General features: G+C 43.1%; 1 protein-coding gene across 1 annotated transcript; it reads right to left on the reverse strand.

Moving 5' to 3' along the window:
• Positions 1-3,268: 3,268 nt before the first annotated feature.
• Positions 3,269-23,248, reverse strand: IL20RB (interleukin 20 receptor subunit beta). Its single transcript, XM_060258424.1, has 7 exons — positions 22,980-23,248; positions 16,990-17,110; positions 13,842-14,032; positions 6,858-6,982; positions 5,505-5,655; positions 4,207-4,352; positions 3,269-3,655 (listed from the first exon to the last, which is right to left on the reverse strand). Exons 1-7 carry the CDS (start codon positions 23,035-23,037, stop codon positions 3,530-3,532), a joined length of 918 nt encoding a protein of 305 aa, XP_060114407.1. The 5' UTR covers positions 23,038-23,248; the 3' UTR covers positions 3,269-3,529.
• Positions 23,249-23,762: the final 514 nt, after the last annotated feature.

Consider the following 23,762-nt stretch of genomic DNA (forward strand, 5'->3'; position numbering starts at 1 on the left):
TTGCCTTTGGATATGAATGATTCAAAGTACCACAAAATTAACAAGCTTTTGCATTTCGCGGAACTCTTCATAAAATTAGATATTTTGTATAAAAACAAAACGTGTTTCAGCACATTACATCAAAGCACCTATTTTGCAGTTCAAAGTCTTAAAATAGAACACAAAATGTGTTGCTGTCTTGATCAGATTAAGCGGCATTGGGTGTAAAACAGTTTTCAAAATGCAGCTCTCCTTTTGCGAATATGAAAGTTCTCAGTTAATCAGACATCTTAGTAGTAGTTGAAATACATGGGATTCTTGTAATGCAGAGAGCAGAAGGGGGAAATGTGTTAGTCCTTCTGTTTTAACAAAGCAGGAGATTAACTTTAGGGCTGAAGCCAGGCATGCATAGCCTTTTACGTAAAGTTACAGTATTCAAAAGATAACATTCATAGCCCCTCCAGATTCTGAAGGAAGCTTAACAATTCTCTGTACAACCGTGGAACAAACTGAAGTCCACTCCGTTACTTAACGTTTTTCTCCTAACCTCTACAGTTAAACAAGCCCCCTTTCGTATGTTTTGATTTGGCCCAGGAATTGCAATCCCCTCTCCCCCGCTCCCCGGCTCTATATCTCTAACAGATGCTTTAATGAATTTTGAGGAACACGTGGCCAAGTTGAGCAATTGGATTCACAAACTAATAATTAGTTTCCGGAAAAGCAATTTCTAGGTCTTGATGGCGAGGCAGATGACTGCTGCGACTGTGGATCAGGGCCTTACGACATGCCAGTACCTGCACAGGGAGCAGCTTCCCTAGAAGAGATCAGGGCTCCTAGGAATGAGGGAGGTACACAAACCTTCCTTTAGCACTGGTCCAACTAGTTCAGTAGTGTCTATTCTGACTGGCTGTGGCTCTCTAGATTCACAGGCTGTAATGTCAGGAATTGGTGTTCTACCACCAAGCCAGGATCTGTTTTGTCGGGGAACATTTAAATTTCTTGGGGGCACTTAACTCAATTATACATGATAAAATTATCTTTGATTTAATTAATGACAGAACATCCATTTGCACAGAAACCCCTCCTACTCCTCTCCTCCCCCCCCCACTTTGGAGGGGATGGCACCTGCAGCTCTCTCTCTCTCATCTGCTCCTTAAAAAAAAAAAAGGATCGAAAGGAAAGGAAAGGAAATTTAAAGCTTTGCCCTTCCCTGAAGTGGAGGCTACTGAGGCAGCACCAGCATGGCCAAGTGAAGGCAATGTCTGCTCATGACTGCACTGCAAATGCTGATTTTGTACCACAGGCATATCAAGAGAGGTACATGGCTGGTGAGGGTGGCATCTTCTGCTGCACCTGCTGTGGCCCAGGCATTGCCTGGAAGGGCTGGATGTGAAGTTGGGGGGCCTTGGGAGGAAGTTGGGAGTCCAGACCCCCAGAGGCCCCACTGAAGCTATGGGCCTGCCAGTGCCCCTGCCCAAGCTAAGGTACCTTTTGCTCAAGTCCATCTAGCTCATCTACATCAGCCATTTGCAACTAATTGTGCACATATCATCAGTGGGATGCAATCTAGGTGGGACTCAGGGTTTTCTTAACACTTCCAGGGAATTTGCTATCCTTCGGTCTTCCTATCCACCTGCAAGGGTGAAATGCCATCTCTTGCCATGGATTATCCAACTGTTATATGTTGCATGCTAGCAGTAACTATGAACACTTGGGTGCTTCTCTTAATCCCTGTTCTTATTCCTCATGCCCACCAGCAAGTCTCTTTGAGGAGCCGCTTCCTGCCAACCCTACCTGCTAGGGAGTACCCGTTAACACCAAAGTGATGAAATTTATCTCTCATGACTGTACTTCCATTTTAATGTCATATCTAAACTGTAAATGATAAAAATAGCATGAGAACATGTGTGTAAAGAGCCATCAAGTCACAGCCAACTTATGGCAACTACAGCAAAGGGCTTTCAAGGCAAGTGAGAAGCAGATGTGACTTGCCATTGTCTTCCTCTGCAGAGCCTTCCTCAGTGGTTTCCCATCCACGTTTTGATGTTGCTTTGCTTCTATGATTTGACAAAATTGGCTATTTCATGCCATTGTCCCTCCCAATAACAGAATGCCTGTGATCATGTAAATACTGGCTTAAGGTTCATTTTAGGGCTGAGCCTAATAGTCTTATTGCCTGCTTGTTAAGGGACTCTTATACTTCAGTTTGATCAGTGGCCCTTCTGTCCAAACTTAACCAATTAGGTTTGACTACTGATGATCTGTCTACTTCTGATGAATCATATATTAAGGAAAAAGTACTTGATTCAGAGAAATTTAAATTATGCCCAACTAACCCTAATGTCTGCTCTCCAGCTATCTTAGGTTTGGACATCTATTGCGGTAAGATGCACAGATATTTGACTGATATAGTGATCCTTACATATTGTAGGGCTTTTATGTTGGCCAGATTGAATGCATTTCCAAGGTCTTGCAGGGGAGGTATCTCCACATTCCTTTTCATGAAAGACTCTGTTCCTGCAGTGCAAACTCCCCTGATACAATTTTTCACTTATTAAATAATTATTATCTATATGAAAAAAACCCATCAGGAATTTTCGCAGATTCTGCCCTCCTACCATCAATCAGAATGATTTGTCTTTCTGTTAATTTTTCCTGAACGGCTCTAATTCAGAAATTACCTGTGCTGTTGCAAAATTTTTGGCTGCCATTCTCCAACACAACTCTGGCTATGCTTGATTTTAGGTCTAATCTACGTTCAATTCTGACTTGTCTTGTCTATCCAAATCTTTTCTGTATTTTATGCTATGCCATTAAAGGTTTGAAATTGAAAGTAAATACCTTTTTCAGAAAAACTTTTTAAAGCTGTCAGAAAGATCTGTTTTAGCTCAACTTTGAGTTCTGGGCTCAGAGCAGTAACTTTTACTTTTTAATTGCCTGTGCAAGAAAAAAAAGAGTCGATCTTTTTATATTTGAGACCTGTTGGTGCATGATGGTACATGGGATAGTCGCTTCTTTAGCAGGGCCCGTTCTCACTCCCCCCCCCCCCGGAAAATTCCTGTAAAAAAATGTTCCATCTGAATGCAAACATGATGCTGGTTTTGCTGGGCAGATCCTGTGAGCTGGAGACTAGACTCTTATTGCTGTTCCTTGATCACAGACCTCTCCTGCCCAAACATCCTATACCCTGCATCTCCTTCCAAGAATGTAAGAAAACAGATGCACTGGAATCAGCTCAAGGTCTTCTAAATAAATCTCAACTTAAGCAAGAGGGTGACACAGCTGGAAATGCTGTCTCCATCTGTTTTACTCATGAGCTGGGCTCTGGTTCTTGGGCACCATGGATGGATTGTCTCCTAGCCTCCTTGCCATATCTGGAGCATGGGATCCATGGCTGCTTACACAGTGCTTTCCTTTTGAAGAAAGCTTATCCTAGATTTCCTATCTTGGTCTCACATGTTCCTCAAGAAAGGGAAGCTGCATAGCTCCATGTGGTTAGGAGAGTAGGATCTTCAGCCTCGTTTCACAGGCTGTGTCTTCAAGTGGGATGTTAAAGCGCATCGTGAATCCAAAAGCGAAGCAGCTCTTCCGGGGGCTGCACGTGCACAGACATGTCACATTTCTCGGCTTCCTCTCCCCTGTAGTTCAGTATCCCGGCAGATGATTCTGTGAGTTTCTGCGGAAAGGGGTGGGCAGAAAAGTTTACTAGGGGAAAGGACTAGCAGTGCCATCCTAAGAACACTTCCTGGGAGTTGTCTCATCAATAGGCTTGAGTAAGATCTTGGTTAGATCTGCTTAGGACTGCTCTCTAAGAACCTTCCACTGTGATGCAGAACGCAGAGAAGGAACACTTAATCTTCAGTGCAGCATTCTGGAATCTGTAAAGGGGTTCTTTATAGTAATGCTCTCCTTGATCCTGACAAGAGCCCTGTGAGGTAGGCTAGTTTGCAGATCAGACACAATGAGAACAACTTGCCCAAAGGCTACCCAAAGAACAGACATTTCAAACCTACTGATCATTCAGTTTCTGGTGCCCGGCTTTTAAAAATTATTGTGCAAAAGGTATATTGTACCTTGATTTTTCCTTGTTAGTATTTTATAGCTTTATTGAATTGATTCTTTATCTATATGTTACTTTTGAAGACTATGGCAAGGGAGGGGATCCTAAATCCAAGTATGCTAAACAGTATCTTGCTCAGTATTATAATTTTTAAAAGGAGTAATTACCAAAGTGTCTGGAAGGCCCTCATTTGGGCAACAGGAATACTGGCAGACTTGGCAGGTTTTCCAGGCCAGTAAGAAAAGAATAAAAACAGCCAGCACAAAGGCAATGAAGAAAATTGGAGCAAATATCACCGAAAAGGCTTTGCTGTCTAAAGGCAAAAAAGACAGTAAGTTATTAAGGGTGAGAAAACAGACATGGTGGAGACCACACACATCCATCCATTTAGAAAATGCAAATAGTAGCCTCAATTTGCATCAAGGACATGAGAAGCAGGGTAGGGTTAACTCTTCAATCACTTAGATTCCCTAATCAAAACTAGCTTTTTATCTAGCACACTACCCTTCCTCCAAGTAGAGCTGCCAACTGTCTAGAGCAAAAAAAAAAAAATTCCTTAATTAGTGCCTTAATAGGACATTATTTACCAGGTTATGTTACATACTTCCATGCCAGGCAAATCATCAGCTGCCTGCTTTCACACATTAAGTCTCTATTAAAGGGAGAGAATATTTTTCTCCAGGCTTGTCGGCAACTCTACCTTCAAGAAACTCAAGGTGACTTGCATAGTTCTCTTTCCCCCCATTTTATCCTAAGAACCACCCTGTGAGATAAGCTAGGCTGAAAGTGAGTGGCCCAAGATCAACCAGCAAAATTATGGTAGGTAGGGATACGAACTCCAGGTCTCCCAGATTTTAATCCAACTGCTACACCACATGGGCAGAACTGAGTGGCCATGGAAGAGTTAAAGCACTCTCCTTGTAGGGTCAACACAAATGGAGATTGCACAAACCTGCAATTAGCATGCCATTAACTGAGATAGCTGCCTGACCTAAGGAGGCCAAAGACCATGGAAAATAGGAGGGGAATGGTACTGGTGCTAGTGCATTGTCTTTACATGGGGACAATAAAGGTATGCTGGTAAATTGGAGAAGGCTGTATCTGGTTTCCTATCCCAATTCAGAGATGCTGAGAATATGTCTTTTCTAAGTCATTTTGATGCATTTCTCACTGATATAACACCCAAACCTGAATGACTGAGGCTAGCCTGGTCAGATCTTGGAACCTAAGTAAGGTCAAAGCATAAACCAGCCTGGGACCCTGGAGAGTTGGTACTAATCAGATTAGACACAGTATCTATATAAGGCAACTTCTGCGGATTAGGGGGACTTGATTTGGATTCAGGCTGTGCCATAAACCACAAACAGCAGTCAGAGGTCCACAAAACCTCCATTTCCATTCAGTGCAACTGCATGCCCCTTGCAAAGGAGCACTGCAACTGAAAGGGCATCTACCCAATGCTTACCTGCGGCCTTCACACATTGCACCTGGCTAAAATTGCTGCTGCGGTTGATTGCCTCCACGTAGGTTTGTGCTTTGACACAGTACTCGGCCCCAGCTTCCATGGTCTCCAAGTGCACAGTGGTATTGCTGTCTCTCACGACTTTTTCATATACCTAGTTTCACATAATTGGGTAGAGAAAAGGTTCAGAAAAGGCCAATACAAATGATCAAAGGGTTGACACTTTTTTTTAAATTCCTTATTATTTTTTTCAAGGTTACAGGTTAAATATACAGGTAAATTGCTTAAGGAATAACCATAATAACTGTGAGAGTTGACACTTTCTGTGTGCTGAAAGGCTAAAGAGTTCTAGGGCTTTTAAGTTTATTATATTATGCATCAATGTCATTGCATTAGGGGCACTGCACAGCAACATCCCTGTTGGGAGGGGGGATCCCCTAACAGCCAGTTGGTCTGCGGTGGGAAGAAACTGGAGGATAACCTCCTGGTAGCTCACAAGCGTAATTCAGACTGTGTGTATATATATATAAAACTTTTTCCTCCCTTTCCTGAAAAACTAGAACTTGGGGTATCGAAAGAAGTCAATGAGCAGTAGACTCAGGAGAGACAAAAGGATGGACTTCTTCCCATCATGTTTAATTAACTAGTGGAATTCACTTGCACTCTTGGGGTGAATCACACATGAGTTTTCCTGTTTAAAAAAACTACAAATGTTGGGGTTGTGTTTAATAATCTCTGTTAATCGGGGTGAATTTCCAAGCAGGGTTGCACTGTTTGTTGCCAGAATTCATAGTGAAGTGGCTCTAGAACATTTTTTCTGCCAGCAAACTGTCACCTGCACATTAGTAAATGCTGCCCCCAGACACTTTACTACTTACAGTTTTATTTCTGTAAGCAAAACTTATGATTCTATAAGAACATAAGAGAAGCCATGTTGGATCAGGCCAATGGCCCATTCGGTCAACACTCTGTGTCACACAGTGGCCAAAAAAAACAGGTGCCATCAGGAGGGCCATCAGTGGGGCCAGGACACTAGAAGCCATCCTACTGCCCCAGACAGAGTTCCATCAATATGCTGTGGCTAATAGCCACTGATGGACCTCTGTTCCATATGTTTATCCAATCTCCTCTTGAAGCTGTCTATGCTTGTAGCCACCACACCTCCTGTGGCATGAATTCCATGTGTTAATCACCCTTTGGATGAAGAAGTACTTCCTTTTATCCATTCTAACCCGACTGCTTGGTTTTTGTTCTTTAAAAAAATTGGGGAAAGGAATGAAAGAGCTGAATGTAACAAGCTGAATGTAACATATAGTTTCTCCATCAGATAAGACCGCATATGAGACCCAAACTTACCTGGTTTTCCTGGCCCTTCCTCCAGTAGAGTACTAAGAATTCAAAAGCAGGTCCCAGGTGCTCTAGTTCCACGAGCAAGTGATACCCATCAGCCATGACAGTCAGCATAGGTGGAATGAGGGATGCTGTGAACACCAGAATTAGAAACATACTGTCAGTACTGCAAGTGTAGTAACATGGATCTTACTTCTCAGACTGGATAAGAAGGAATTCAGTCTTTGACCTTGACCTAATTTTTATTTCTGTACAGCCTGCTTTTCTCACTGGTACTCAAGGCAGATCACACGATATAAAACAATCCAGCGACATCTAACAAACAACACGTGTTAAAAAAATTAGAAACAGCGCAAAGAACTATCAGATATGATATGTCATGAGCAATGCAAAGGAGAATGGAATTATACAAGTAGAAAGTAATACAGTAACAGCAATAATAGATACAATAAGCAATGGAGTAGCCTACACACATAACATTGTAATTAGGAGCTCCTTTTTTTGCAGATTGCCTACTTCCTCCGTACATCATCGAGCCATGCCAAGCCTTTGGATCAGATGCCAGATTGCTTTCTTGATCCAAGAGGGTCAAAACTGCCAACATACACAGCTGGATGCCAAGATCCAGATGCATGGAACCTTCAGTCCACTCTAACCCATGTCCATCCACATAGCCACTGCAGTTTAAACACCTTAACCAAGGTTTAAGATTGTTACTCTGGCTGTCAGTTTGCTTCTGTGTTCAATGCAAGGTGCTGGCACTAGCCTTTAAAGCCCTTTACCACCTGGAACCTACCCATATGTTCCTATGATACAGCTCCCAATATCGGACCAGGGACTGTTGACACTTTCTCAACTCAAGAACTGTCCCTGTTCAGGCTCTAGTTTTTCCCCAGTGATTTTGGTTTTACAGAACAGGCTTTTTGAGGACATGAGGCTGCAGAGGCTTTGAACGGGGTCTGTAAGACAGCACTTTTACAGGTGGTCAATGGTTTGCATAAGTCTTGTTACTGGGATTTCATTTATGTAAAATGTGATTTTCCCCCTGGTTCTAGGCAGCAATCCAAATGACACTTTCCTGAGAATATGACCCATTGAATTCAATGGAACTTACTTTTAGGCTGTAGAAAAGAGCAAGAGTCTAGTAGCTCCTTAAAGACTAATAAACTTGTGGCAGGTATGAGCTTTTGTGAGCCACTGCTCACTTCTTCAAATAGTTATCTGAATTGCCTACGATACATAGTTATCTGAAGAAGTGAGCTGTGGCTCACAAAGGCTCATAAAAAGTAAAGGCCCTGTGCAAGCACCAGTCGTTTCTGACTCTGGGATGACGTCGCATCACAACATTTTCGCAGCAGACTTTTTATGGGGTTGTTTGCCATTGCCTTCCCCAGTCATCTACACTTCCCCCCCAGCAAGCTGGGTACTCATTTTACCGACCTCGGAAGGATGGAAGGCTGAGTCAACCTCGAGCTGGCTACCTGAACCCGCTGGGATCGAACTCAAGTTGTGAGTAGAGAGTTTGACTGCAGTATTGCAACTTTACCACTCTGCGCCATGGGGCTCTTACAAAGGCTCATACACTGCCACAAAAGTGGTTAGTCGTTAAGATGCTACTGGACTCTTGCTCTTTTCTGCTGCTGTAGACAAACACAGCTACCCATCTTGATCCTACTTCTAAGTAGACAGACTTAGTCTTATTTATTTCTTTATTTTTAGATTTTTAGGCCGCCCTTTCCCATAGTGGGCTCAGGGAGGCTTCCAACATAATAAAGCAATCAAAAAAGTTTAAAACAATTAAAACAGTTAAAACAATTTAACATTAAAGCGATTAAGCCACCGCTCACATTAAGGCGGCATGGATGGTGTGGACAGATCAGTGCAGTCAGTGCAGGGGGGCCAGTTTAGATGGTAAGGACGTCCATCCGCCTCAGCCATAGGCCTGGCGGAACAGCTCCGTCTTACAGGCCCTTCGGAATGATAACAAATCCGGGAGGACCCAAACCTCTGTAGGGAGCTGATTCCACCAGGTCGGGGCCAGGACTGAAAACGCCCTGGCCCTGGTCAAGGCAAGCCGGACGTCCCTTGGGCCAGGGATGGTCAGAAAATGATGACTGGCTGATCGTAGTGACCTCCGGGGCTCATATAAGGAGAGACAGTCCCGCAGGTATGCCGGTCCCAGTCTGCGCAAGGCTTTAAATGTCAGTACTAAAACCTTGAAGTGGATACGGTACTCGATTGCTCTCTCAGTAATGTAAACTGCTTTGAATCTCACTGATCAGGAGAAAAGGTTATGAATATTTAAAATAAATAAATTGCAGAGTCGGCTCTATGCACAGATGGCTTCTGGGTGCAATTCTAGCAATCTTCCAAGAAATGAGGTGCCCATCGCCCATTTCTAGGATATTGTCCATTCAGTGGCCAAGAATACGAGGCACTTTGCATAGAGGCAGAGCCTAGGCCGCATTTCCAACAAGCCATCCTGCGCTTGCCCCCTATTTCTCTTGATCCAGTCTCGTTTTTCTACTAGCAGCTACTTGGGGCTAAGGTGGGGCAAAACTAGATTCCACTACCCAAGCCAGGCATTTAGCAATCTTGCACAGACTTGAAATATTTCTAGGGCGGCAGAGATACCATTTTGCCCACAGGCTCCATCTGCAGTAATAGTACCAGCATTAGCTAGGGCTGAGCGGAAGACAGACCAGTTCTGTCTAAATTAGGAGGAAGACTGTCATCTAAAACGTGATTTGGGAAAACAGAAGGGTAGCAGGAAGCCAAGACTTCCAAGAGCACGATGGCAATCTATACTAGTGGTTAACTTTGGAGATATTATTTTTAAAATTTGGTGGTGGTGGAAAGTCCCATCAAGTTGTAACCAACTTATGGCGAACTCATAGGGTTTTCAAGGCAAGACACCTTCCTTCCTTCCTCTCTTTCCTTCTTTCTTTCTTTCTTTCTTTCTTTCTTTCTTTCTTTCTTTCTTTCTTTCTTTCTTTCTTTCTTTCTTTCTTTCTTTCTTTCTTTCTTTCCTTCCTTCCTTCCTTCCTTCTTTCCTTCTTCTCTTATATTCTGTATTACCCTGCAACACTGGGCTAGTCTCAGCCATTCAGATCAGGGCAAGTCTGATTTCAATGCGACCCCAAAAGTACTTTTTCACATAGGAATGTCCCAAAGACGCACATTCTTCAGTCACCCATCTCTTCCTAAATACTAGTGGCTTAAACGGTGAGACAAAGTTCTCTTGCCTTGCTCTGTCCATAATGTGCAACCTCACTTTGCCTTAGTATTACGTGGAGGAAGGGAGAGAGGCTTAATTCTTCAATTTCTACTGAGTGTATTTATTCAAAACAGGACTGCCTGGCATATGTGTTTTTAAAGGGTGTGTCTTTTCACCTTTAAAATGCCAACAGCAGAGGAAAGAGCCTAGTTTAATATGCAGTGTGGCTCTTTGTTTTTGATGTCTGAACAGAAGTCAACAGAGGTCACCAATTTAAAATTTCAACTAAACTCATGTATTAAAACAGAGAAATTGGAGGGAGGGATGGGCCTGTGAATTGCCTGCAATACATATCCCTGACCTGTATGCCAGGTGAAAAAACAAGTACTAAAGAGAATGTTCTATATAACATTGTCTTGTGGGATAGCCTCTTGCACCCAAAACAACAGTTGTGCTATTCCTAGGCCTATGGTTTCTGAGGAAACCGCACACAATTTCAAGAGAGAAGGAAACTTGTCTCTGTGTTTTCCCAGCTAAGCCACCGGTGTCTCAAAAGAGGAGACTGCTGGAGATGGAGCTCATGTACCTTTAAAAACTGTGCAGAAGAGGGAAGTTCAACAGGTTCAAATGTCCACAGGCTGCAGGTTGACATGAAACAAAGCTGCACCTGCTGGATTTCCTCCTACATCATTATTAAAGACACAAAAGTCCTATCCTGCTGTTTGGTTATCATAAATATGGGCCATACCTTCCAGGCCCTGGATAGAAGCTGAGTTTAAGGAGGTGAAGCCACTTGAAAATTACTACATGAGAGGTAGTGGGACAAGCTTCCTCTAGATCTTGTCATCTCTGAACTAGCATCCCTACCCTAGGGGTCACCAATCTTTTTTTAAAAATACAATCTACTTCTGACTGATGTAAAAATAAACTGAGCTACTCTCATCAGCCCCCTCCCCTGTATGTTTCCAAGTTTTTGTCTGTCCTAGAAACAGAACATCAGCAAAAGTGAAGCTATTGACTAAGCATTAAAGAGAAAAATCCTATAAAAGCTTAAAAAAAGAAGACTCTAGAGCAGATCTTCTCCTGATCTTTTCCTGGCTCTTCTAGGGGATGCACAAGTTCCACTGCAACAAGAGGTGAGCTACCAGTAGCCCATGAACTACCTGTTGAAGACCCTCATCTATTATGTTTGTAGTCCTTCTTTCTCCCAAAGAGTTCAGGGTAGCATACATAATTCTCTCCCTTCCTTATTTTATCCGCACAACAACCTGGTGATTGGCCCAAAGTGACTCAGCAAGCTTCCATGGCAGAATAGGGGATTTGAACCCAAGCCTCCCCTATCCTAGTCACCACTGCAAGCACTACAACATGGTGGCTCTCCTCTGTATGTGTTTGAGAGAAATGTATTTCATTCATGCTCACAACTGCTGTGTCTATTACTGTTGCTTCCCATTGTGTAGACTCAACCCTGGCACTGAAAATTAGATCCCAGCCAAGTTGTCTTGTGACTCAGATAAAGGGTTGGATGTAGTTACTCCCAGCATAACTGTTGCAAAGATAGAAAGAACTGCTACTGTGGAAATTCTCCCACCCATAAAAGGCAAAGGGAGTCTATCCCACCATAACTCTGTTTCAGGTGGGTGCCCTGTTAGTCTAGCAGAACAAAATCTGAGTTCAGGAGCACTTTAAGAGACCAACAACATTTCCCAGGGTATAAGTTTTTATGGCTATCTGACAAAGTGAACTTTGATTCATGAAAGCTGATACTCTGAAAAACTTTGTTGGTCACTAGGGTGCTCCTGGACCAGATTTTATGATTCTCTTTTTGACTAGAGAAGATTGCAAGATTCATATAAGATTAGGTTTTGTGATTGCATCAGGACCCTCCTCTCGCAGTCAGTCTGCTTATTGGATGAAATCTCAGTTTGGGGCTTCTGATAAGCAGGTTGAGGGAACTGTGCTCATGCCCCCACCCCCAGTGACTGTGGAGACTGTGGTCATGCAGCTTTTTTCTGAAGGCCATGAGCATACATTTGTGTGATCCTACAACTTAGGGAATGTGGGAAAGTAGCCTCTATTGTAGTTTTCCAGCATGGGAAAAATTTAACAAGGTACATGGCTGTGCTTTCCTTGATTAAAAACCTACTGGGAAAGCATATCTAGGACTGAGTAGATTCTCTAATGTAATTTAGTCATTTCTCCACTGTGATATAATGAATAATTCTCTAATGTGATGTTACAAAAACAATTTATAATCATTATTATTATTATTACTGGGGAGGGGGAAATGGGGATTTTCAACCTTAGACATCAAAATGTCTTGGGTTGACAGAGCAATCCTAAGAGCACTTTCTTGGGAAGAATCCCTACTGAACAGAAATCTGAGGAGATGGAGAAGAAGAAGACTAGGAGACTGGATTTCTGCCCTGACCTTCACTTGGAGTCTCAAAGCAACTTACAATCTCCTTCCCTTCCTCCCCCCACAATAAACATGCTGTGAAGTAAATGGGGCTGAGAGAACTGCTCTTGAGAGAACATATCTGAGAACATATCTGCTCTTGAGAGAACTGTGACTAATCCAATGTTACCCCGCAGCTGCATGTGGAGGAGTGGAGAATCAAACACCGTTCTCCAGATTAGAGCCCACTGCTCTTAACCACTGCACCACACTAGCTTAGACCTGCTTAGAATGGCAGCTTCAGCATCTTACTGAATCTGGCAAGCTTATTTGTTCCTCTTTGCTGCTGTTGCAGCTTCTTCTATTTGAAATGCAGAATTTGTAGACAGAGTACCCAAGAGCCTGGGTACAAGATCAGCCTGTACAAGCAAATGTATACATAAAGTACAACTACTTTATGTATACATTTAACCTCCAATTAAACAGGTATCATTGGAGGTTATATGAAAAAAATGGCGCCAGAACATATTAGATTTTCAGTACAGAGGCTTTCAGTAATTTGTGAATGTGACATAATTATGGAAGAGGAAATTTTGACTTTTTAAAATACATCCTAAGAAAAGTTGGATTGGGGTAGTTCATACATGCCTGTTCAGTGAGAGTGATTTCAGTGCTGGACTTGGGAGACTATTTCCATATTTTCATTCAGTCAAGCAGTCAAGCAGCTTGATGGGTGATCTTGGGCCAGACTCTCTTTCAGTTCATCCTACCTTACAGGGGTGTTTGTAAGGCTAAAAAGGAGGAGAGCCACATATGCTGCCCTGAGCACCTTTGGGAAAGGGTGGAATTTTAAAAAGGTCATCATTCTTAATGGTGACAATAAGGTCAAGAGATGATAAGCAATTAAAGATTTATTGGGAAAGCATATCCAGGATTTAGTAGATTCTCTAATGTAAATTAGTCATTTTTCCCAATGTGATACCTCACCTATCCCCCATTTTTTCACTCCACCTAGGCAATTGTCAGGGTTGATTCACACTTGCAGGGGAATTGGGGGGCAATGAGGCGAGGTAGCACAATGGATAGTACCCCTTCAGAGTGTAAGTACAGGATCAAAGAATGCTACCCTATGCTGGGGGAAAAACCCCTCTCTATAAATAGCAAACTAGCACAGCAAACAAAGTAGGACCTTTTGCCCTGCTGTTGTAATTTTCTAAATGCAGGGAGTTTTTTATATCAAGGAACATCCACAACTGGAACCTTCCCCTTATAGTCTCAAGCAGTGCAATACTCTTCTATTATTTCAGGTCTCTGCCACTTCATTCCCCCTGCATATGTGAATCAGGAAAGAGTGGAGAGTGAATAAAGTACTTACTGGTGACACGATTGAAAAGCCCATTGAGAGTGGCCCAGCGTGAGACTTCTGTCCCCTGAGCTGCCCGGACCCGTAGATTGTACGGCACAGTGGCCGAGATATCTTCTGTGATGTCACACTGGGTGGCGCTGATATCAGTGCACTCTCCGATGGGGATCCAGCTGTCGTTTGCATAGTCCCTCTCATATTCTCTGAGGGAAACAAAAAGGAACGGTGGAAATGCCTCATTTTTTGCCCCATACATTTTTGTGTCTAGTAACAATCTGAACCAGTGTCCCATTCAACATAGTGTCCCTCAAGGAGCAAAAGTCTGCCGTCCAGACAAGATCCTGCAAAACAGGCCTTCCCCATAGGAGATGGATCACCTCTGCCTGTCCTAACCCATATGTCAATTGTGATCTTTGCACTAGTTTCTCATTTCCTCAGTAGACAACTGATCCTGTCACATGTGGACTGCATGCCAAGAGGGCCCATGACTTTTTGTTGGCTGAGGCATCAAATCAAAATGGCGACCCTCATATAATAAACAATGTAACTGATGACTAGGTGCCCTTTAATAGACTCATCCCGACCTAATGTTAGGCTACACCCATGTTGGTCAGTGCTATGTCCTCAGTTTTCCTTCTTTGGTGGAAAGTGCAGTCAAGTTGCAGCTCATGGCCCTGTAGGATTTTAAAGGCAAGAGAAGTACAGAGATGATTTGCTCTCACTTGCCTCTACATAGCCACCCTGGACTTCATTGGAAGTTTCCCATCCAAGTATGAACCAGGGCCTAGCTTCCAAGATCTGATGAGACTGGGCTAGTCTGGGCCAGTCTTCCTTCCTTAATAATGTTTTAATGCAGTTGGGTGTTTTCTGTGTGTTTTGACCCTTATCTATTTTTATGTGGTGCAAAACACTCTCTGTGTGTTCTAGAAGCAAATATTTGTGCAATATCTACACAAGATTTTCCTAGCAACACCTATGAAATTTGCGTTGCAACATGAACAAAGAGCTGTAGGGCACATGAGCCTGGCAGGGGATGAGGTTCCCTCCCACCTTCTCACACGGACTGGTTCATTGTCATGCCAATGATCTACGACCATATGTTCAAACTTGCATTGAATTTGCAAGACGCTTGGCGGGAGAGGCCTTTTTCCACACCAGATGGACTATCTCTGCCTGTACCAACTCATATGTCAACTGCAATCCTCACAGCAATTTATCCTCTCATTTCCTTATCCTCATGTTGGGGAGTGGGGTGGGTTCTGCCACTGGAATTTTAGGATTGTTGCCTCTGTACTGCAAAACAGACTGCCAGAGAGGGCTTGGAAAACACCACCTTTGATGTTCCTTAGCAAGGCTTGTGAGGGCTCAAAGGAGGTAAAGAGGGTCACATTCTCAATCCATAGCATGCAGATAGATCCAGGTGGGCAGCCGTGTTGGTCTGAAGCAATAGAACAAAGTTGGAGTCCAGAAGCACCTTTAAGACCAACAAAGTTTTATTCAGAATGTAAGCTTTCGAGTGCATGCACACTTCATCAGACAATGAAATGAGGTACAGTGAACAGCATTACATATAGCTGGTGGGCAGTGATTAAGCATGCAAAATAGTACCAAGTCAGAGTCTATGGCAAAATAGTACAATTAACAAACTGAAAGAACAACCAGTTTGGTTTAGATACCATTTGTTGTATTGGAAAACAGCAAAGTCAACAAACATGTCAGAATTGAAGAGCGATGGTGAGAGTGTCACAGGCAATACATGCAGAATCTGTTAATTGCTCTATAGCTACTTAAGGATGGGTTAAACTGAGAACATGTTTTTCTCAGAGGTGTTCCTTTCCACCTAGTTATTTTTAAACATGTAGCATACATTATAAACATCATTTCAGTTTGCCAATACAAAAAAAGAATACATTAGAATATAGTGGAAGATGGGTTTAGTATATGTAATGAGATAAACAACCAATATCCCTTATTTAAGTTTGCCAATTAAAAAAAACCATTATTCTGATACACTATTATAAAAGAAAAATACATTGGAATAATGTGGATATATAGCTCTTAGCATATGTAATGAGATAAAAACCCAATATTCCTGTTTAGTCCCAGTGAGGTGTTTGTTTCAAGTTTCATAATAATTTGTAATTCAGCAATTTTCCTCTCCATTCCGATGGAGAGGGAAATTGCTGAATTACAAATTATTATGAAAGTCTTCAATTCTGAATGTTTATTGACTTTGCTGTTTTCCAACACAATGAATGGTATCTAAACCAAACTGGTTCTTCTTTCAATTTGTTAATTATACTATTTTGGCATAGATTCTGACTTGGTACTATTTTGCTTGCTTAATCACTGCCCACCAACTATATGTAACTCTGCTCACCGTACCCCATTTCATTTTCTAATAAAAGTGTGCATGCATACGAAAGCTTACATTCTGAATAAAACTTTGTTGGTCTTAAAAGTGCTACTGGACTCCAACTTTGTTCCATAGGATGCATATTGTAGGCATGTGCAGCCTCATTTTGACCCAAGGGCTATGCAGCGAAGAGATAGAGTTTTAACCCTTCATGCTCCTCTCAGTTTTACTCTTTGCAACGGACTTCTACTATTAGCGTTTTAAAGGAAAACATAAGGCCAGGGTTTCAGATGGAGACACTGTGGAAGCTGAAGTTCCTTTCCCTTCTCTACATGCTCCAAAGTAAACTGAAGCTGTATGAATTTGCAGCTAGCATATTATGCCTGATCTTTGTCTTACCTCTTTGAGCCCTAAGACTATTCTTTTTCAACAGGTCTCTTCAGGGATATTTAAGGTAACTATGAACTTTTTTTTTTTCTGCAAGCAATCAACATGTTGCAATGTAACTTGCTTTTGGAGTGTTTGAGAAGATTTCTATCATACTTTTTATGCTTTAATTGTGTTGCTCATCCTTGTGGGCATGTTTGTACACCTCCTTGCGCTAACGAAAACAGAGATGATTTTGCATAAATAAAAATGAGTATTTCCACATACAGAATTTTTAAAAAAGACCTTGCAATGGTTGTAATTCTACTTCACAGAATCTGTAGTTTGACTTTTAATCTGCTCCCATCCCTCAAACCATGGTTGGCCTAAAATTATCAAGTATTCAAAATGGGAGGCAAACTTTACGGGAAAAGTTACCCTTGAAACTCGACGGAGTATTTTACAGCTTCTCCGGGCACTGTGAGCGGACTCCAAACCAGAAAATGCTTCATGTTTGTGGACAAGATTGTGATATTCTGAGGTGCTGGCAGTAGCATACCTTTGTGAAGAAATGACCCAGAAACACACAATGAGAAAAAGACAGTAGGTAAAAAGTTTGACTTGTTATAGAGGAGTCTAGGTGAGTTTAGTCAACTTGTCTAACGAGGGTTTAGAAATCTCCTTTAGATTTTCAATAAAAGATCAGGCAGGCATCTTTCAGAGATCCCAAATTTCAGCCACAAATTAAGCTTTTGGAATAAATTCCTGTACAAAAAAAAATGACTGGATGAAAGTTCCCAGGGCAACAGAACAACGTAGCACTTATAAAAGCGATTCACACTTGCAATATTGGAAAATTACACAAAACTTATTTCAGCATAAGCTTTCATGAGTCAGGGCTTGCTTCTTCAGATGCAGGAAGTGGACAGCCACTGGGTATGATACAGCCAGGGGCAGTGGTAGGGAGCTGTTACAAAGAGAGAGCAATGTATAACAAGATTCATCTAAAGGATACATCCGTTCATACAGAGTGGGTGTGAGACACAACCGCAAAGTAGGACCATCTGAAGTTTAATGAGGGATAAAATGAGATGGTGGTGGAAAGAGTTGAAATTTGGGTATGCAAGATGGACCATCTGAAATTTGGGACCCACAATTCCAGTTAAGCCATGTGAGTTGGGCTTTACAGTTTCTTGAATTTTTCAGTGAACTTCACTCTATGTAGAATTTTTGGTGTTCAAGCGTAACAACAAATATATTCTAACAGCGATCTTTACAACATTCCTATAAGGTAGGCCAGTGCATTTATCTCCATATTATAGAGCTCCACACCAGAAAATACAGGCAATTGAGGCAGAGAGGGAGAGAAAAAGAGAAGCTTGCTTAATGTCAGTCAATGAACTCAGAGCTGAGCTGAGATTTGACCTGGTGACCTCCCAGGTAACTCTACAGACACTCTGCTACAACAGGTGCCCAAGAGCCCAAGCCAGATTCCTGGAGCCTGCTCTACCAGTCATTAGGATGCTGGGGTTGCATCAGTGACTCAGGTACAGGAAGGCAAGATGGAGTCCTTGAGCAGTCTGTGCTGCTCCCCTGCTCCCCTCTACTTCCAACTTGTGTCCCACTTTCTTCTTGCTAGGAATAGGCAGGGGTTTGTCAGCATTCCTTCCCATGAGAAACCCTGCACAATAACCCACAACAATCCGGCTACCTTTGCAAAGGCAACTCTCTGTCATGATTAAGGAGATGCACCAGCCAGAATAGAGCAATAACTGGAGGTCTGGCCCTCTTATGGATATTCCAGGCCCCGCACCCCCCTTTCATTAATGTTTCTGTTTCGTGAAAAAGGGGGGAAAAGGTTAGAATGAGCCAGTGACTATTTCAAAGTTGCCCAGGAAACTTCCCACCGGTCTAAAGGTCCCCTAGTAGTGGTGGAATGCTCTACCACACCCATTCCAGTCTGAAAGGGAGTTGGTGAGCTGGTGGCAGCCTTCAGGCTAGGGTTGCCAGGTCTCTCCTGGCTACTGGGGGGATGAGTGTTAGGGTTGCCAGATCCAGGTTGGGAAATTCCTAGAGATTTGGGGATGGAGCCTGGGGAGGACAGGGACCTCAGTGGGATACAATCCCACCTTCCAAAGCATCCATCTTCTCCAGGAGAATTGATCTCTGTAGTCTGGAGATGAGCTGTAAATCAATGGGATCCTCAGGTTCCACCAGGAGGCTGGCATCCCTACTTGAAGCAGTGGCTGGACAAACACTGTCAGGAATGCTTTAGGCTGATCCTGTATTGAACAGGACATTGGACTAGATGGTCTTTACAGCCCCTTCCCACTCTAGGATCCTATGGTGTGCAGCAGCTGCTCCTGATGAACAATCCCCCCCTCCCACCAACCTATTTGTCTTATCTCAGCTTTGCATCTTCACCAATGAGCAACTAAAAATGCAAACCTGGTCCACACATGCAGCAGAATGTGGCTCAGGAATTTGGAGATGATGCTGTGGATTGAACTATTTCAGACTGCAAGTGAAAGGTGATTTTTAAATATTTAAATGTTCACCCACTTGAGGAGAAAATTGTGTTGCAAATTAAGAAAGGAAACTCAGAAACAATGAGTGTGTCATAGAATAAGGTTCTAGCTCAGCCTGCTTGCATTTTGCTAGGAGACTGTGGTGAGGATTTTATCTGACATATCAATATGATCACTCCTCCCCCCCCCCCACATCCTAAAGTGGTATGGCCCATTCTCCCACCTCTGGACTCTTCTCATTCCTGTCTCACTCCATGGCATGTATGGACCAGCCCTTAGCCACAGAATGATAAGAACTGTAGGGGATGAAAAAGACATGCATTTAGTCCAACTCTACATTTGTAAGCAAGGCTATCTGAATCCTTAACTGAAAGGTCAGTAAGAATGCAGAAAGCCGGTGTGGTATAGTGAAATGTAGAATCCTCACACTGTCATGGAAGCCTGCTGGGTGATTCTGGGCCAGCTACTCTCTTTTAGCCCAACCTACATCACAGGGTTGTTGTGAGGATAAAATGGAGACTAGGAGGCCAACTGAGTTCCTTGAAGGAAAGGCAGGATTTTAAAAATGCTAACTAATCCAATAAACAGAATTAATCCAGATTTTCCTTGGGTTGATGTCGGCACAGAACAGCCAAATAGTCTAAACCTGGAAGACTGGATGTTGGCTTATAAAACACCTGATTAAATGTTCTGTAATTCAAAGTGATGAAGGAGGCTGGAAAGAAGGAGTCACCAAACCAACTGCCTCACGTGCTTGAAGACTGAGATGCCAAAAGGGCTTTTCCACATAATCTCTCCATGCAAATTTTTTTTTCACTCAAATGTGTGTTTTGTTCATCATTTCCGATGCGCTGTTGATGCACTTTCCCTGGGGGTGGGGATGTTTAATACATTTCCTGAGCACACAGACCATAAAACTTGCACCATTTTTTTAAAGACTGTAATCCTACATAGATTTGGGATTAAGCTCCACTAAACTCAGAAATTTAGAGCAAACATCTGTGTAAATGAATAAAAAATTTGCAACTGTACTATAAATGTCTGAACCAATGCAGTACTTTGTTCCACCTAGGTATGAGATGTCAGTGGTGACAGAGAGAGTCTTTGCTGCCTGCTCACCCCTCTCCCATTAAAATGTCCCCCTCCACCACTGCCTGCTCTGAAACAGTGTCCTTCTGCTACTTCAACTGTCCAATATTTCCCCAAAAAACTCACTTTCTCTGTACCCATGTGCGTGAAAAGCAAAAATATGTCTACTGAACACAGACCCGTAGTTAACCAGGGGCTCATGGGGCCTGGCCCCCTGACAGTGGTTTTGTGGCCCCTATTCCTCCCTCTCTGGTGTGATTTAAATTGTGCAGGAGGGACACCCAGAAGCAAACACTGCTGGTCCCGTGCCATTTAAAGGGCAGGCCCATCAGCTGGCTCTAAATCATGCAGGAGAGGGGAGGAAGAGGGGTGGCCCCCCAGCCTCTTGCTGTCAACCCCATGGTCCTGTCCTCCTGTGGCCCCCTCCCCCTGCAGCCCTCGCCCCCTGCAGTCCCAGCTATGGGGCTGACTGAACAGCAAAAGAACTCTATCAGCTTTATTTCTTTTCTCTCTAGTAACAATTTGTTATTCCATTTTAAGTATTTTAAGAGACTGGGCCCAGGAGAACAAGCCTTTGTCAATGTTAAGTAGTAGTCTGCTTCCCCTCCCCCCATATAATGCTTTTTTCTGCCTCAGAGGTATTGCCACCCCACTGCATTATTTACCGTGCAATCCTAAACTCTCTTCTATGCCCATTGGGGTGGATTCAACAGAGCATTTCCCACTGTGAGTGAGAACCCCCTACTTTCACTTATATATGGACATCGTGATCACTAGTTTGGTTGCCAGAGTGTCTGGAGTTCTGGCTCACACACATCTGGTCTAAGACATAGGTTTTATCTGCCATTTTCTGAGAGACTTATGTGGATACCAGGGGCCTCATCTTTACAGCATTCTCTCCTTCTGAATGGGGGCGAACCAGGAGTGACAAGCTCCCAGCCACTCCATGAGGGCACAATCTTGGCCATTGCAGTGCACCCATACCTGACCCATGTCCCACCCACACTGTCATCTTGCAACCTCCCCTTCTCTGAGGTAATGTACCAAGTGATACAGCATCATGTCCCATCTGACCCCATGTCAAAAGCCCCTGGACCTCCTACCCTCTAAGGGCTCAAGGTAGTCCTTATAACCTCTGACCCAACGCCCCACGTATGTGCATCTGATAGTACCCCTACTCTGCTGTTTAGATACGCCCCCAATACCTGAGGTCCTTCCCAATCTCCCTTTTTGTTGCCACTGGAGCCTTCCTCGAAGAATACGATAGGTAGTTATTACCCTGTTTGTCTACCTCGTGTTTACCCCTGTCCATTTCAACACTATTTTCCTAAGTCTGTATGGTTGTTGTATGATTTTATACCCTTGTATGTATGCCTATATTTTTACAATAAAGACCCCTTGATTATTAGATAATACCTCCTCGTTTTTGGGTGACTTCCAAAGGAGAAATCCTCTGTATTCACAGATTCCAAAAATCTCGCTAAAGCTGAATTGCCCACCTGTTAATTCCCCACAACATAATTCCAGGGCAATTCTGTTAACACCATAGAAGGATTACCACCCACAAAGTGCTACTTTCTTGCCTTCCTTTCCTGGTGCAACCCCAGAATGCTTCTCCCACAAGAACTACGGTACTTGTGTAAAGTGTCAAGATACAAGGGGGTGGGGGGGAGACACAGATTTAAATCCTCCATTATGCACAGAAGCTCCCTGGGTGAGTCACCCTCTCCATCTCTACTTTACAGGATTGTTGTGAAGGTGAATCAAAAGAGGGGAGACAAACATTATGATGGGCCAAACTCCTTTCAGGAAAGATGAAAGGCAATATACTAAATAAATAAGTTTCAGGGGTATGTCAGGAGCTGCAGCAAAGAGGGAAATCATGCTCCATAAGCAGAGTCCTTTGATCCATGGGAATTCCATTCTATTGACTTCAATGGCCTTAGAAGTGTGTAACTCTGCTTAGGGTCGCATTCATAGGGACAGGGCAACTCATTAGAAATCCCTGCTGCCATGACAAAGACATGCTTTCTTCCCATCAGGAACCAGTTACCTTAGGGCTTTCTGTTTGCCCAGCTGCACTATATCTTCCTTTGGTTACAAGGGACAACTGTATTTCAGGGATGCTGTTTACATCCCCCAAGTGCTTGAGCAGCCCAGGGCATGGCTGTCTTCCTGTTGTGTTTGGTTTCTTTTGATAAATCTCATCAAAATGTTTATTTATTTAGATATGTATACCCTGCTTTCTTTTCTCCAATGGTGTCCCAAAGCAGCTTAAATAGGGGTGCCAGGTCCTGGCCACTGGCAGGGGATGGGAGGTAAGGTTGCCAGATCCAGGTTGAGAAACTTTTAAAAAATTGGGGAGGACAGGGACCTCAGTGGGGTACAATGCTATAGACGCCACTCTCCAAACCAACCATCTTCTCCGGGGGAACTCTCTGTAGTCTGGAGATAAAATGTAATTCCAAAGGGTTCTCAGGTCCCACCTGGAGGCTGGCATCCCTAATTATAACATAATTTCCCTCTTTTCAATTTTATCCTCACAACTCTGTGCAGTAGGTAAGGCTGAGAGACAAAGACTGGCCCAAGGTCATTCAGCAAGTTTCCACAGCAGAGTGAGGAACTTGAACCTGTATCTTCCAGATCCTAGTCCACCACTCAAACCATTACACATATGTACATTTTATGCACCAGTTAAGCACTTCAGATTACTCTAGAGGTCTGGAAAGGATTTTTAAGCACTCTTCAAAGCTGTGCTTAACCCTTTTCCTTACCATTCTGAACTGCAATTGCACAATTCTTGGCACCTACCTGAAACCAAAAGTGGCATCAGGGAACCGAGGAAGAAGGTACGGAAGAGAGTGGCCATTTCCCTGGAGATTAGGATGCTTGCCCATGTGTAGCTGGATTTGACATTTTCTTCTCTGGATCCAGGAACCGATCCAGGCACCTCATGCTCTGAGCTGCGCAGCAACACAGGTGTTCAGCTGAGGACCTTCCTCTCCTGTTGCGCTGTTGTGCCTAAACTGTTCCCATAGCCAACTGACTGTGGCTCCTTGCTCCATCCAACCTTCTGTTGCGTTGCTCAGGAGGGTGTGGCCACAGGTAATTTAGGTTTGGGCAATTTGCATTCTGGTATTTTTCTAAGGTTACGCAATTGGCCTGAAGAAAGAAAGAGAAGAAAGGTGGAGACATAAGCCAAAGAATGGTGCAATCAACAATTTGGGGTTGTGCTGACAGTGTAATCTGAAGAGTTACATCCTTCGAACTCTGAAGAAGCCAATGGGTTTAGGAGAGTATAACTGTTTAGGATTTTACCATGAGTTGCAGTAAATCAGATACTCTCCAAATCTTGAAGTGGAAGTTCTTCTTTCAGAACTTTTAAAAATCATGTCAATTGATGTATAAGTTCATAGAAAAATGCAGGAACAATGGAACTCTATGGATGACACACATATCCCTGAACTATATAAAGTCTGTCTACACACTACAGTCATCTCACATAAATTACTGCCCAATTCTTCATATCACCCTGTGAAAACTTTAGGAGGATATAGGCTAGCTGTGATCTACTGAAGTGGAAAAGATGCCTAC

The sequence above is a fragment of the Heteronotia binoei genome, chromosome 17, assembly GCF_032191835.1.
Source record: "Heteronotia binoei isolate CCM8104 ecotype False Entrance Well chromosome 17, APGP_CSIRO_Hbin_v1, whole genome shotgun sequence".
In the NCBI taxonomy this organism is placed as follows: Eukaryota; Metazoa; Chordata; class Lepidosauria; order Squamata; family Gekkonidae; genus Heteronotia; species Heteronotia binoei.